The sequence below is a fragment of the Chanos chanos genome, chromosome 13, assembly GCF_902362185.1.
Source record: "Chanos chanos chromosome 13, fChaCha1.1, whole genome shotgun sequence".
NCBI classification, from domain to species: domain Eukaryota; kingdom Metazoa; phylum Chordata; class Actinopteri; order Gonorynchiformes; family Chanidae; genus Chanos; species Chanos chanos.
Window position 1 is genome coordinate 12931420 of NC_044507.1, and position 15952 is coordinate 12947371.

Genomic DNA, 15952 nt, shown 5'->3' on the forward strand with positions numbered 1-15952 from the left:
GGAATGACACTCTTTAAGAGTGTGATGAGAAATAATTATCAGAATTCACATGAGCGGACATGACTAGAGCTAAGGGCACGGAAGGAAACAAAGAAAGCTCCAGAGAAAAGAACGAAAACATTCCTTAAAGTTATAATTTATGCTTTCGTCCGTTCAAGTATGTTTAAAAGACTTTGCTATCCCGAGCTGACTTTTACAGCACAGTCACTCTATGTAAACACCATTTCATACTTTGACCTCTCATTTCATGGTCCAAATATCTGTTAACACTGGTCACAGTGAAGACAGGTTAAACGTTATGCTTTCCCGTCACCGAGATACCTTTTTCCTTATCTGCTAAATATTGCTCTAAAGGGAAAGTAAATGGGCTGTCAGAGAGATGTGAGGGCTGCCAAAAAAAAAAGGAGAGTGTTGATCAATGTCACGCTTGTCCCCTAAGATTAATGGAGTAAATTCCAACCCTGCCTTTAAAAGGTGGCAGTTGCTTGGCCGAGCCGTCAAATAAATCTGTGGTGGCTGACTGTCGCTAAATCTCCTCAGCTGACCTGCCTCATCCATCACCGCGGCAACAGATGGACAGGTAAGGGCTGATGTGTGGAGACTTGAGGCTGCCTCCTGGCACTTACTTGTGGGAAGTGTATGACTATCATGTGGATAGCTCCTGATGGGCTGTCACTTCTCTCAGTCTCTTTCTCATACATTTCAGTGTACACTGCTAGTGACAGTTTCGGTGATTCTGACAAGACCTCTTGTCCTGTGAAGGCTTGTGGAGTCGTTTTATTTATTTATTCTGAAGTCGTGTCCATTATATTTCTTACTGTTTAATGACTGCGCCTTGCCCCTGTGTAAAGGAGTGTTTTTCCGTCACCTTCTAATTACTTTAGGTTGCGTGCACGCACACACACACACACACACACACACACACATACACACACACAAACATTTACTCTCCTGATGGTGTAAGTGACAGTTTGTTTGGTTTTTTTGAGCCTTTAAAAAAAAACATTTAAATCAGATGCTGTTATGGCTAGTTTGAAATTTGCCTGTGAATACATACAGATGCACAGATTGTATACGCCAACAACCAAAGTGAAACAAACAGGAAAGAAAAGATGACTATTTTTTGTAACATACAGCATTTGTGCGTATGTGTGTGTGTGTGTGTGTGCGTGTGCGTGCGCGTGTGTGTGTGTGCGTGCGCGCATGTTTGTGTATACGTGTATGCGTGTGTCTGTTGCTGTCAGTAAGAGACTTAAAAGAGGCACTCTACTCTTAACTCTATTGCAGTATGGAAATACGTACTGTAGGACATAGGTACATCCAGTTCTCCTTGCCAAGACATCTGCCCTAAATCGTCTACAGAGTGCTGTGCTGCAAACACACACAAAAAAAAACAGCCAGACAGTTAGCCGCTAAGCTTTACAATGTTTAGAATATCAACTAAGTATCTGAATTTAAAGCAAGCTGGCCCTGTTCTCCTATTCTCTCTGGCATTGGGTGTCTGTGGACCTGTTTAGCTCACTGTTTTAGTCAATGAGGAGCAACTAAAAAAGAAATTAAGCAAATGTGGATTTTAGCTGTTCATGGATTAAAACCACTTTACACAAACCACAGGGACTTGATTAAATGAGTAGATAAGAACATGAGGGGAAAAAAAACAAAAAAAAAACTGAGGCAATTCTGAGGCAGCAACTTACTGAGTGACTTCACCGCAACACATCTATAAGACTGAATACAATCTAATTAGTATTAATAAATTCCATTCATGTTATTTTTAATAACCCCATTTTTCTGCAAATTTAAATTGTACCGTGATCACGAAACCATTCTCCATTAAAATGATCAAATAATCTAATGTCATAACATGCCGAGTGCGTGGTTGATGACATCACAGATCTTTTTTCTGTCTGTCATTAGCTTTCATTTTCCTAGCTTTGAAGAAAAAAAAAAAAAAAAAGCCCTCTGATTGGTTGAATGGACAGCTACAGAATGTTTGGTTAATCACTTCATCATACATTGTAACAGCAATAGGAGGTGCGGAGACAATTGTGTTGTGAAGCATCTGAAGCACAGACAGTTTTTATTCAAGCTCTCTGTGAATCAGGCAGGACAAACAAAGACAACAATGCAGTAATCCCCCGTCACTGTTCAACAGCGGCGTTGTAAAAACCCAGACAAGCTGTTTCTCCCTGTTAATTAGCTTCAGGAAACATTATTGCACTGTCAACACCTCTCTCTCCCCTTCCCACACAGCTTTTCAGTGGGCAGGAGAAAATCGTTGTGGAACGTTTAAGACTTCTTTTCTTTTCTCTTTCTCTTTTTCAACGTCTTGATCATCTCAGGTGTCCAAACCAAGGAACCGGCCAGAAGCAAGAATAATTTTGTTTGCTTCAGTGCGTTCAACAGTGTGTAACAATGTAATTATGAAAGCGTTAATATTCCGACTTGATTTTTCTTAAGCAGAGATTTACCATAACAGCGGTAGATTTATTCAAAGTGACCTTTTGGTTTCTGTTTAATCGGGATGCAACAAGATGTATTTTTTTATTTATTTTAAGAGGAATTCAATAGGTTCTACCTTTGAGATGTCCTCTTCCCAGCGTCACAAACCCAGACGAGATAAAGTTGTGCATGTCTTGGCCGCTACGGAAGTTTTCCTTCCCATAATGCCCTAAGAGACAGAAAAAAAAAATCACCAACTCAGATACAGTAGATTACCAAGAAAAAGTACACGGAGTACTTCAATGGAAACATTTAAGTTCGAAAAGCGAAAATCACATTCGCAATCTTGCACCATACGTACTTACAACCTTATGTAAGAATGTTTAGACACCGTAACAGCTCATCGTTCACAAAACAATACAAAAGAAAAAAAAAAAAAGGAATAGGACACAGTGTCTCTTCAATGTTGAAAACCTGCCATTTCCCTCATCACGCTAACTCCCGACACGTCAAAACCCAAGACAAATCATATTCTCCCTCTTTCCATTCATCCTCACCAACGCTCATGGGAGACTGACTTTTGTCCCATTGCAGTTCGATTTGTCCCCTATTTTGATGTACACGGTGGAGTCATTCTATCCGAGGCCGAGAGAGATGACTCCTTTAAGGGGCAATGACACAGAGGGCAAGCGAGGTTTCACATTAAGTATTTATGTGCTGTGATGTGGACCCAGGCCTCCAGCTCTGCCTTGGAGGTCATACTCCCACCTACAATTACCCAGCTAACTGGTCTCTGAGTTTCACACTTATTTTTCTCCCCATCTGAAAGAGGATGCCTGTCCGGGTCAAGTATCTCTGCCCTCCTTCTTTGCTATGCCAAACTTTGCAAATCTAATTGGATGGTAATGTCTCTCCCTGGATCAGGCACTTGACCCCAGGTTCACTGAGAGCCGATTTTTCAGCCAAGCTAAGCAAAACACCATACTGCAGGGCTCCTGGTGCTGAGCCGTGGACCAGTTTCTGTGCAAGATTAAACCTGTACCAATGTCCTGCTGCTCTCTGGCCATAACGTCACACCTGTATGTCCTTGCACACTCTTTTCTAGAATATTCTTTCACCTCTCATAACACATCTCTTTATATTTCACCATATGCCCCCTTTCTAACACGACTTGATAAAGGAAAAAGGTATATTTGTATCACGTCTTTCTATTATATAACAGACTCTCTAATACAATCAATACAGCTGAAATGTTCAGTTTTCCATTTCACTATACAATAGTAGACATATAAACAGACAGACAGACACAAATAAATGCCTGCACACACACAAACACACACACACACATACATACAAACAAACCGCTGTACTCAGATTCCTTGGCATGAGGATGACGGTGTAATAGTGTTTGCTCTGAGGAACAGTTGTTTGCAGTTGAGGTTGACCCTGTGATAGAGAGAGCAAAAGCACTCAGTAGAGCCTGTGTCTGTGTCTGCCAGAAACCTGACATCCTGCATTTACCCTGCCAATCAAACACCTGTCTAACAGGAGCAGAGAGGAGAAGACTGAGTTTAGAGAGAGAGAGAGAGAGGGAATGAGAGAGAGAGAGACAAAGAGAGAGAGAGATGTCAAACGTGTGGCCACAGTCTTCAGGAGACATTCTGTCTTGAGATTTACTGTCAAATTCGACAATTTCTCTGTAACAATTAATTATATATTTCTGTATTTTCTACATATTTTTTTAAATTTCTGAATAACCTCATCATGTTTTGTAAGCCCTAGTTGAACAATACCTCTTCCCACACTGAATATTTATGTTTAGATTTATGTAACAAACTACAGGAGTAATCATCATTACAATTTTCAAATGTGTTCTCATTCAACTGGCTCACCACACAGGAATTGAATTCTTACAAAGTGGCAGTCTTAACTGCATCATTCTTTTTCACTTGTTACCTTACTAACACAGGGAGTGTTTTTTTTCATTGGTGGCGAGTGGTTTGGGTATTGTTGATTCCTCCAGTGGTTCTGAAAGGAATACTGAGCGCCCAGGAAAAGCTATTTAAATCTGGTCCCTTCCTGACTCATCTGGCCAACAATTAAAAGGCCTTTGCCCTAAGCAGAGCCTCTTCAAAGTCAACAGCTTTCTCTCAGACCTCAGAGCCCGGCTGCCAGTGATCGAAACGCATTTTACTTTCTAATAATGAGAAAGAGCACCTGGGACTATTAGCCAAAGTCTTCATTACGCTGGAGTTTGACACAGACAAGAGCTCTCAAACGCAGCCTGTTTCTTTCTCCCATGCCCACAGGAAATGGTAAACTCATTACCCAAACATTTCAACCCAGCGGTGTGACTTTGAGACTTTCTTCTCAGATACAAATAAATGTTTAATGACTACAGAGGATTAAGATGTCATGCTTATCCAATACCTTTGCTGTAACCACATTCATCTGGTCTTGCACACCTGCTAAAGGAATTCAAAATAACATTGTAGGAGTTAAAGGCCATAAAATGCCAATATGCAGTTGCGAGAAAAAAAATGAACTTTTGCAGAGGTTAAGACTGTAAGAGATCAGGTATGTAGTCTTGTTTTTGTTAGCACAGACCACGTACTCTCAGGTTAGCATCGTCATACAATTAAACAAAGATTACTTTCACCGAGTAGCTTCAATCAATAGAAAAGTGTTGTGATATCCACAGCTACACACCTGTAGGGTATACACCGTCTGACATCAATAATGCAATCCTCATGAGGGGGGAAGTAGAAAGTTGTGTGACTTCTGGACAACTAATTGGAACCAGAACCCTATAATGATCAAAAGGTCAGCACCTACAGGAAGGGTAGTGACTCACCTACTCTAACTTCTAGCAGCCAGTCATCTTTGCTCCAAGTATCTTAAATAATATGAAGCAGTAGAGATACACATCAAGATAAAACAAACCTGTTTCAGATTTTTTTACGTTTTCACCTGCAGTTTTCCCCAATTAATCTCAGTCAGTGGCATTTTCGTGTGTCACAGAACTTGAGTGCGACCAGATACAGCTGTGTACTTCTCCAATTAAGGATCACAACCAGACCTGACCCCATGGCTTTTGCCTGATCCCCCACTGACCTCAAACACAATCAAATTATGGTTCTTCTTTGACCACAGAGGAAGAAACTTTCTGAGATTTTAGCCAACATGGGATGCCATTCACTGCATACATTTTCATTGCTAACCTCTTCACCCTCTCTAGACTTGGAGCCAACCTTTATCTTCTCCTGGCCAAGACTCATCCGTCATTAACTGGTGCAGAACGATATTTCAACCCGCCTTTTCTCTAAAGCGCTTGGCACAGAGAGTCATTTGGCCCCTCTGATAAATTCTTTTTAACTGTAGTTATAATACATTCCCTAGACAGTCAAAACTGTTATGACTAAGAGATTTTCTTCACAATAGAGATTTCTCGCCATTCTCAACTCTTATTATTCTGTTATCATTACTAGCTCCCCTCATCATTTGCTGGCGAGCCTTGTGTATAGTAGAGTAATTCAATGCATATGATTTCTTCATTTTACAATTATTCATTTAAATCTATGCAGTGTTGTCCCTTGATTACATGTGCATCAGTTGTAATTACACCTGTATCGTTTTAACTGATTATTATGATTAAATGCCATTGTATTTTATCTATAACTGCTTGTTTTGCTTGAATGGCAATCAAGCTAAAAAAAAAAAAAAAAAACAACGGAAAAAACCCAAACACTTGTTTCAGATTTTAATGATCATGAATATAGCTTAGATTGCTATATACATAATTTGTCAATTTAACTGCACTTTGCTTTGAATCATTAAAGGTAACACCAATGATTAAAATATGAATCACAAATGATTTAATCAACAACGGAATAGTCAATATTCCCCATACAGCAAAAAATTCAAAATACATCAAACAATTCCAATGCCACATTTGCAAACAAGTCCCTTTTATGCCGTAATTAAGCGAATGAATACATGCAAAAGACCAAAGTCGTGGCTAAAAGATATATCCACACAAACCAGTTCAGTCCCAACACACTGGACGGTATCTAAAAGACACTGCGTCTCATACCTATGAGAGGGTAATGAGACAGGGACATAGAGAGGGGAGAGAGTGCATACTAAGCCATTACACTGAACAGAATGAACCCACACAAAAGGTTCATCAGTGACAGACATGCACGGCCCAGTGAAGAAGCTAGGGGGCAAAGCACTTTAGAGTTCAGGCAAACTGAGGGTCACAGCAGGGATGCAGACACTACATAATGACTCATGAGCAGAAACCTGAGTACCGATGGTGTGTGAGCCCCCATAAACCTGTCTGTGTGTGTGTGTGTGTGTGTGTGTGTGTGTGTGTGTGTGTGTTAAGGGGTGAGGAAGCTCCACAGAAAATCAAAGACATTCCTCAGCCAGGAAACTGTGTAGGATCGGAGATCAAAAAGGAAAATAACTGATGGAAATGACATAGATTTTTGACAATCAAAACCTTGACTGATTTCATGAACACTGAGCATTCTGGGGTTCAATCTGTCACTTCATTACCTCTTCAATGAAAACAGCTAGATCCCCTCTATTCATATTAGTCAGCATATTTTCTTTTTAAATGTAGGGTTTAGGTGTCATAATATTCTGGGTTCGACTGTTTTTCAAAGATGAATTGCTCATCCGTCTGCCGTTTTCAGCTTTTTTCTATGGAGAGCTCTAACACTCTCTTGCTTTCCGCATTTCTTTAAACTCTGCGACCCGCCATACCTTGTGAACGTGTGAAAGTGCATTCAGCCCATAAAGGAGTCAAGCACTCAGAGCACCACCTAGGACAAATACAGCTGCTTTCTCCTCCATCACTCTTTTCCCTCCACGCTGAGCTAAAAAACATACTAGCATGTTGGTTCAGAAAAGGTAGAGAGCCAGCCTGGAGTACATAAAAACTACCCAGCTGCTCCCTTCTGACTGACTCCCTGTGAGATGGGTGTGGGTGGGTGGTGAAGGGGGGGGGGCAGGGGTCTATATGACATGAGACTGAAACATAATGCCCTGAATCTGGGACACCAGAGTAGGGCACTTAGCAGGCAAGCTCATCCCCACGAGCTGGGATCTGGAGAACGCATAAAAGAAGGAAAGAACGGCGTAGAAAGACAGAACTATCAGTGGACTTAAGCACGTGTTTTTCTCTCTCTCTCTCGCTCTCTCTCTCTCTTTCTATCTCTTCTCCTTCTCTCTCCCTCTCTCTCTCTCTTTCTCTCTCTTTCAGTTTTCTCTCTCCCTCCTTCCCTGTCTCTCTCTCTCTCTTTTTTGGAGAGCAATTTGTGCCCCAGGTTTTTGGAACGGATGCTGAGTCGGCTTACGGGACCCTTGTGCGACTCAGAGGAGGATTCAGATGAGACCCACTCTCTGTAAAATTACCGTAATCTCTGATGTGCCCTCAAAATATGCTCCAACAGATCTCAGCCTCTGTGCTCTGTCTGAGATATCAGAGACGTTAGAGCTTAAGAAAAATCTTTGTCCTTGTTTGCCACTCACTACCTTTGTCTGATGTACAGCCATATTCATCAAAGCCTTTGTCCCAAGCTAAAACACTTTTATGAGCTGAAGCCCTACAGGTACTGGAAATCTTTAGCCAAAACTTGTCTGAAGGACTGACTGCATCAACAAGATAGTTTACTCAGAGAAGACCTAAAGCACTTTACCCATACTGAGAAGAGTTTACCCAAAGCAGTGTGTAACAACTATGCAGCCAAAGCCATTAGTGCCACAAAGAGCTGGAGAACGGTGCTGGGTGTTTGGTATTCGATTTAACTTCAGGAGGAATTCACAAATGGGCATTCACGGCAGGAAGGAATTAAGGCAGGTTCTTATGAAAAACCCTGAAACCTAGCTCAGATGACAACATCAGCCAACACTGAGGTCCCATTGCTGCTCTACATGAACGCAACTCTTTAAAATAATGTGTATCTTTGTGTGAAGCTATGAAGCTGTAAAAAAAAAAAAAAAATTCTCCTCCAAACTTGATATCATGCTTCATCATGGATTAGGAGAACCATAACTGTTGGAGAAGACATTCTGAGATTCATATAGAAGCACTGTGGTAGTTACCACAGGTACATGAAGCCAGATGATTTTGCTTTAAAAAACATTCTATTGTCTCCCATGTGAAGTTACTCCTGGTATTACTCTCCTTTCCTTTATTCTTTTCTTTTAGTTCATTGACTTACATGCTTTTTATTTATAACATTGGGATCATCAGTAATTGGCAACCCGAATGGCACTGAGTTACATGGGAAAGTGCCAAATGAAGATATTTGCATTTAATTAATGATAAAATAGTGCAGTTTAAATGTTAGATTAAATTGAATGTTACTACTCATAAGAAATACTGTGGCATATACTGAAGTGTATCATGCTGGTTGCAGTACAATGAAAAATGAGATTAATGTTAATCTTTAGCTCACAGCCTGGTGAGCTGAATACAGACATAAAACTTCAAGTTTCCTCCATGAGACTATGACGATGTGTTTTCTGTTCATGAAATATAATATATTATAATGTGCAGCTTCTCCCAGGGAAAGAAGAAGCAAAATCTCAGTCATGCACAATGGGACTGTTTGTTTGTTTGTTTGTTTGTTTGTGCTCTGGCCAAATCCAGATGTGTTTTATTTGTGGTGGAGTTGACAGAGACTCAGAACCCTTAACTCGGACTTGCCATTTATCATACGCCCTGTTACCATAGTAACCCCAATCTCTTTGATATGACTGTCGGATGAAATCCAGACCTCTATCAATCCGAGGAGATCCCTTGGTGCATTGCAGTATGGTGTCGAGAGATCTGACATTTAAAGAAATGTTCAGAACTGTCTCATCTTCACAAGAGAGCTCTGAGCAGAGAGAGATGAGGGCGAGAATCTGAAGGTCTCTCACCGTGGTTGGCTTTGTTGTGGACAGGGGTGTAGTGGTTCTTGGAGGTTCGGATGGGAGTGTTGTCCTTTGGAGAGCCATTCATCACTGAGATGTTTTCATGTTCATACTGTGATATTGGAATGGGACCTTGCTGTCGCAGAATGTCTGCCAGAGCTCTGGAAACATAACACACACACATAAAAAAAAATTCACAGTGGATCTTTGGTAGTACAAACAAATGCATTCACCTTCCATCCCACTCAAAATCTGATTGGCTTTGGTACAGTCACAGATGTGTGTTTTTGAATGGGTAACAGGGCCAAGTACTCTATACAGGATGCAGTGATTATATATCAGGTTGCACATTCTCAGAACTTCAGCACTGACTCACTCTGGGTACATATGGACTTTAAATCCCAGTGCCACGGAGGCAAAGAAATGCAACTTGTCAATGTTTCGATGCAACATGCTTTAACACTTCCTTACTCCTGCCTATGTTTCTCAAATGGGATTTCCAGCCTCTTTCAGGCTACAAAGCTGTACGTGTTATAACTTCCAAAGGGATGGTGATCAAGAGTTGTGGAAATTAACCTCAACACCAGCTGCTCAAGGACAAAGTCAAAAACTGGTCAGGCAAACACAGACAAACAATTGGCTGTGTTTGTCAAGAGCACTGAAAAAAAAAAACTTTTGTGAGCATCTGCCTTTTTTCCAAAAAATATTGTTTTGTGGCCAGAGGTAACTTATCTACCACTTAAAAGTATGTTTATGTTACGTAAAATTGTTATGGTTTTAGACTCATTAATATCAGGAAACTGAGTTCTGTTTTTAGGGAAATATCTATACAACACCAAGTGACAACACTTGCGCTCCAGCCCCTGGACAGAGCAGAGATCATTTTGGCTGATCAAAGGTAACCAAATGGCATCTTAAGTGTGTCAATGTCAATGTACTCACACAACCATGAGGTCCATATCTTTCCATAAGAGCTTGCGTGTGACTTTGGGAAAATATATTAATAGCCTTTCCCTTGCAGGATAAGTCCTTTTTTAACATATCATCTGCACAGACAGAGGCGACCTGGTTTCCACTGCCCCAGTTGGATGCTGAGTCTTACATGGAGAGAGCAACTTACTACACCCAACACTGTACAGAAAGGAACCAGCAAGACTCTAACAAGCATGAGAGTTCTGGGATACTCCGTTCTGGACCACAGATTTACAAGAGATCTATCCTGGAATTTTTTTTTTATACCACGGTTATTATTACACTTTTATATGAAGCTGAGATTTACAAGCTCTGGAAATTTCTAATGTTTTGATGTAAATGACAATACTTAATGCTGTTTCATGAAGCATGCTGCTTTTCACACCAAAGCATATTCACATTATCATGTTGAAATATTCATTAATGTGATTGTTTTGCACATATTTAATGATGCTGTCAGCCATGTAGGATGGTGATCAAACAGCTATCACTCAAACATGCTACTTTAGTTATTTCACAAACTTGCAAGTGCTTTGTATTCATGTCTTTGAATATGTTTTTTTTTTTGTTTTTGTTTTTTAATGAAGCTGAACTTCATCCTAAGTTGAGTGTGTATTAAATAAAAAGTGTAAAAATGTTTTTTATTAGTGACAGAGGTCACTTTCAGGAGACTTTCATTTGTTATTAAAATGAAACCAAATCAGCACAGAGAATCAAATATGAAAAAGTACTAAAAGGAACAGAATTGTGTAAATTCCCAAAAGCAGGTTCCTTCACAGAAAAATGAATTTGAGAAACCTGAAGTAGATGGCAAAATGGCAGAAACAGTAGCTCACCAATGAATAGATTGTACACCATGCCAACCTCTTTAACGCTTTTATTACATATCAGTATGATGAGCAACTCAACTTGCACCATGTCAATGAGACTATTTTAGCCAAGATAACATTCACATGAGAATCACTCTTAGATGTAACCTTACAATGAGCTAAGACACCATACTGCTAGTTATAAATGACAGTACATACTGACATGTGAGCAAAATACTGTACGGTATGCTTAGGACAGTATATTTAATCCTCAAAGGTTTGTCCTGATCCTCAGGTTTGAACAAAAGGATTCCTAACATCTGTGCAGGCGACTCATCAATAATCAGAGTAAAAGTGTAAATATTTGCCCAATTTTGGCACACCACTCATCCCTTGAGTACTTTCCTTAAATCCTCCATAGACGGAGGAAAGACACTGTGCCAGGCCACTGCAGCTGTTTTATTTTAGTATTCTCATGTCTTTAAAGAATGATATAATTAGCTGAGAGTCAAAAGCAGCAGGCCAGTAAATTTCCCATATTTGAAAGCAGATATAAGCGAATGCCCTGTCTAAGTAAAGCACTCTGCTCTTGCGTCAGGCTGAGCTCAAATTGCATCTGAATTTGTTCTGATCAATACAGACTACTCAGATGACCAACTGCGGCTTTCATCCGAGTTTTCTCATGTCTTTTTGAAGGTCACAGATGAGCCAGTAGAGGTCTGCCAACATCTCAGTATTCTCTTCCCTACTTATGGGTCCTTTACTCCAAGTACTGAAAGACTAGAGCTACTCCAGTACTCAAGAGAGTCATAAAATGTACCAAAAAAAAAAGACTTTTAGGAGTGTTGGTTGCCAAGCAGGCATATAATCCCATGTTCCAGTCAAACTTGGCTCTCATGCTTGTCAGTTGATGTCTGGAGCTTTCACCCAACATTTCTGCAGTGAAGCTCATTCTGATGACTCTGGGCCTCCTAAAAGTGTGAGGAAGAAATTTCCAGAAGCCCTTCTAGATGTCACCATGGACATTCTTTTTAAAGTCATCCCGTGCTCTCTCTGTCACCATACCCCGTCATGCCCTCTTTTGTTTGGCAGTGACAGGAATGTGAAGGTTTGAACAAAATGGTTCCCTCAAGTCAGCACAGAGAAATCCTCTGAATATGTAAAGCCAAAATGTGTTAAGAGCTGACTGGATAGGCTACAGAACAGAGCTGAAGTCACTGAGTTGAAATTGTCTGACTTTCTGTTTGAACTTTTTGTGGCTGTAAGATAATTGTGTGCTACTTTGTGACGTCTGAAATGCACATTATGTAGCTATCATAGCTCAGTGGCACGCAGTAACAGTTCTTTACTCTATTTGAAGGTCTCTGAATTAGAAATATAATAATCCATCTCATATTTGGGCAAGGTTCAAAGGTTAAATGACAGCAAGCATAGGACACACTCTTTCATCTGCACTGATTAGTCATTGATCAAGGTACCACTGAGAGCTGTGTAATCTCTCCAAATTTAATGGAGGTAATGAACAGGCAAGTCCCTAACAGAACAATTTCAAAATGACATTCTCACATTATCCCAAACAAACAAGTCTCAAGACCTCCAGTGGTTTCTTGTGAACTCACTGAGTCACAAAGCCGTTAAATCATTTCTAAAGCTTTCTAAATCTTCTGTCTTTCTTTTTCTGCACAAAATGGAACTCCGCTTTATTTGATTAGATCTTTTTTTTGCACTCTCTCTCTCTCTCTCTCTCTTTTACCACAGGCATAGCCACAAAGCAGCTCTCCAGAATCCTTGTTTCACTTCATTTCCCAAAGGCAGTTCACACGCTGTACACCTCGGAATATGTTTGAAATATCAAATGCGGATCAATATTTAAACAAAGATGAGGAGCTCGCCGAGACACAGCAGGAGCCTCTGGTTCCGCAGCACAGAGCGAGCCATCGGGGAAAAGCTATCTGATCAGAGACGAGTTGTACTCAGGACACTCAGCAGAGACGTTCCAGCTGAGACACATGCATGGTTATGTCATCATCACTAGACCATGAGACTCAATTACAGCCCTAGACATTCCTCAAGATGCCTTATGGTGCTGTTAAAGATCAGAAATATAAATGTGACATGTCTAAAGCTCTTCTGCAACTAAACTGTCTTTAAGGTTTAAGCAGTTCATAACCTTTCTGTGAGACAGAAACATCTCCATTAGATTGGCTTAGTTTTTCTTTACCGACATGACTGAGATGAAAGTACCTTTGTGTATTGGTGTAATTTCTTTTTTTTTCAACATTAATCACCTAATTATTGTATGAAGTCTCCTCTTAGCAAAAGGCTACTGTAGGTAATTTGTTTACTATGGAAGAACTCTTGGCCACAATTAGTGGTATTTAAGAAAACCTGACAATTCTTCAATGCAGTAGAACCAAAGCAATTCATAACAGTCATAACCATAAGCCATATATTGTGCAAATGTCTATTAGTTCTCTCACTCTAAATACCCCATGTGAACTCAATCAGTGCCATTCTCACAGAGGTTCTTTGGAAAATGGCCACTGGTATGACAAATATAGCTCATCCCAAAGCTCATCCAGGCCTATCTCTCACCAATGCAAAACAGCACAATTCTCAGTTTAGCTCTCTCTATATACTCCATATATACCTTCAATAGCCAGTCTTTTATGATGAGCCGCACCGAACAAACAGCCATTACATATAAGGAGAATTAGCCTGGTTCATAGGAAGGGCCCTATATTAGGATCTGCTCAGGAAACGTTCAAGGGATCATCAGCTGTTCATCTTTTCATCTATATCTCTGTTCATTTTGCCTTTTCATCTATATCTCTGTTTGCCATGTGGAACGGGAACTGTAACAACATGAAGCACTCTCTATGAAGACAAATTTAGCCTCTCCATGTTGTTTAATCAAGCTCTTACCTGCACTTACAGAAAACAGTGCCCCTGTGCTGTAATGGACTAATAGAGAAAGATTGATTGACATGTGGCTTGTCTACCATGAACGCTTGATATCTCTTTAAAAGATGCCACAGAGAGACTGGGAGACAAAGAGAGAGAGAGAGAGAGAGAGAGAGAGAGAGAGAGAGAGAGAGAGAGAGAGAGACTTCTGAGGATATAAGTAGAGTCCCTATGGAATAAGATGAATGCACTTCCATACTGATGAAATATCTTTCCCTCCCCTTTTCCTGCCCTTGACGTAGCATGGGTTCTCCTTCAGTGTCCCTAGACCTGACCACAGGAAAGATTCACACCTGTCCCCTCACATGGAGGCTTATGTAATGGCCCCTTGGGAAATATTTTGCACCATCGTATACTGACACAGGTTCATATGACTTTAATTCAAGGTTGTGTAATATAGCATACCTAAATGTTTTCATTATGTCTAGCAGGCCATGGGGAATGCATTTTTTCAGCAGCACGGATTAAGAACAAAGGTAATGGCAGAACTGATACTCAGGGCCAAAGATAAAAAATATCTTTAATGTGCTGATAGTGAGAAATATGCACCAATTTCTGCCTGTTTGTCACCCTGATGGTTACAAATTTTAAGTAAATCTTATTTGCAAAAAACATGAAAACAAACATGATCACTTAGGTGGAATATTCTACCAGTTATATGCTTATAATATAATATAATATAATATAATATAATATAATATAATAATTTGTGGATAACTTGTTCCCACGGCCCATTTAAGTTCCAAGTAATCTTGAAAGTTTTAAAGTTTTACTTTCACATAGTTGGTCTTTTCAATCTTTCAAATTACTTTTTTGGGGACACTAAAAATCTTGAAAAGCCTTGAGCATTAATCGGCAAACTAAAATAAAAGCCAGACTTATTAACATGGCGCGTTCACTTCATACGGTAAACCTTTGCATGGATAACTGACATTTTTATAGTTCGCTCAGTACAAAGAATGAAATATGTTCTATACTCACCTGTGGACATTCATCTCCTGTGGTGGTCGAGTTGCTTTGTCGTACGCAACTTTTGCAGAAATTCCTAGGGCGATGATGAAAGCTATAACGCCACAGGTGATGTACACAGTCGTGTTCGTTTGATCCAAGGCAGGATCATAAGTTTCACCTGTTGGCGCCGGAGAAGGCGGCTGCGTTTTGATCCAGTCCGGTGTGTTGTAATTCGTGCAAGCTTTTTGATCTAAGCGTTTGGCTTTGACGGGACAGCAGAAGCGCAAGAAACAACTTCCACAGCAGTACCGGTGGTCTGTATTGTTGCAGGCGAATTCTTTGTCGAAACTGCCGCTCACGTCGTAGTAGCCCAGACAAGTGTCATGATCTCCCACAACTGGCGCTTGGACTTGAGTGATCCTTCTTGGAACGACCGTTGGTGCCATAGTGCTGTTGACTTCTTTTACCCTCGATGGAGGTCTCCTCGGTAGTTGTTTGTTTTTCTTGCCCGTAGCTGCACTCAGTACATTCAACGGGTCCAAGTATATCAACAGCAACAGCAGATGTTGTATCCCCATGATCTGAGGTTTTGTTTGTCCCTTCTTGCGATTGCTTCCCCCCACTTTTGTCGTTGTTATTTGTTTACTGGAAAACTGATATTTTTATGACAGACCTTACCGAGTCCTGCGCCTGCCAGTCGAGGTTCATTGTCAATGCCTTTCCCTTGTTGTCCGCTGGTAAGAATGGCATACTCTGACTTCGCGACGGACACTTGTAATGTCAGTTCTTTTACACTGGGATCGTTTTGACATACATAGTGCTCGATCAGATCAGGTCTGGTACCATCGGATAGCAGTAGAGCGAAGCAGACTTGAACAAGTTGT

At 40.5% G+C, this 15952-nt stretch overlaps 1 protein-coding gene across 1 annotated transcript in view; it reads right to left on the reverse strand.

Annotated features, from left to right (window-relative positions):
• The window catches only part of LOC115826964 (shisa family member 6), a 45668-nt gene extending 30022 nt beyond the window's left edge, over nucleotides 1-15646 (reverse strand). Inside the window, exons 1-4 of the mRNA XM_030790918.1 lie at nucleotides 15099-15646; nucleotides 9379-9533; nucleotides 2579-2671; nucleotides 1303-1371 (exon numbers count right to left, since the gene is read on the reverse strand). Of these exons, the coding sequence (XP_030646778.1) occupies nucleotides 1303-1371; nucleotides 2579-2671; nucleotides 9379-9533; nucleotides 15099-15646 (865 nt within the window). The remainder of the gene's footprint in view (nucleotides 1-1302; nucleotides 1372-2578; nucleotides 2672-9378; nucleotides 9534-15098) is intronic.
• Between the last annotated feature and the right edge of the window lie 306 nt (nucleotides 15647-15952).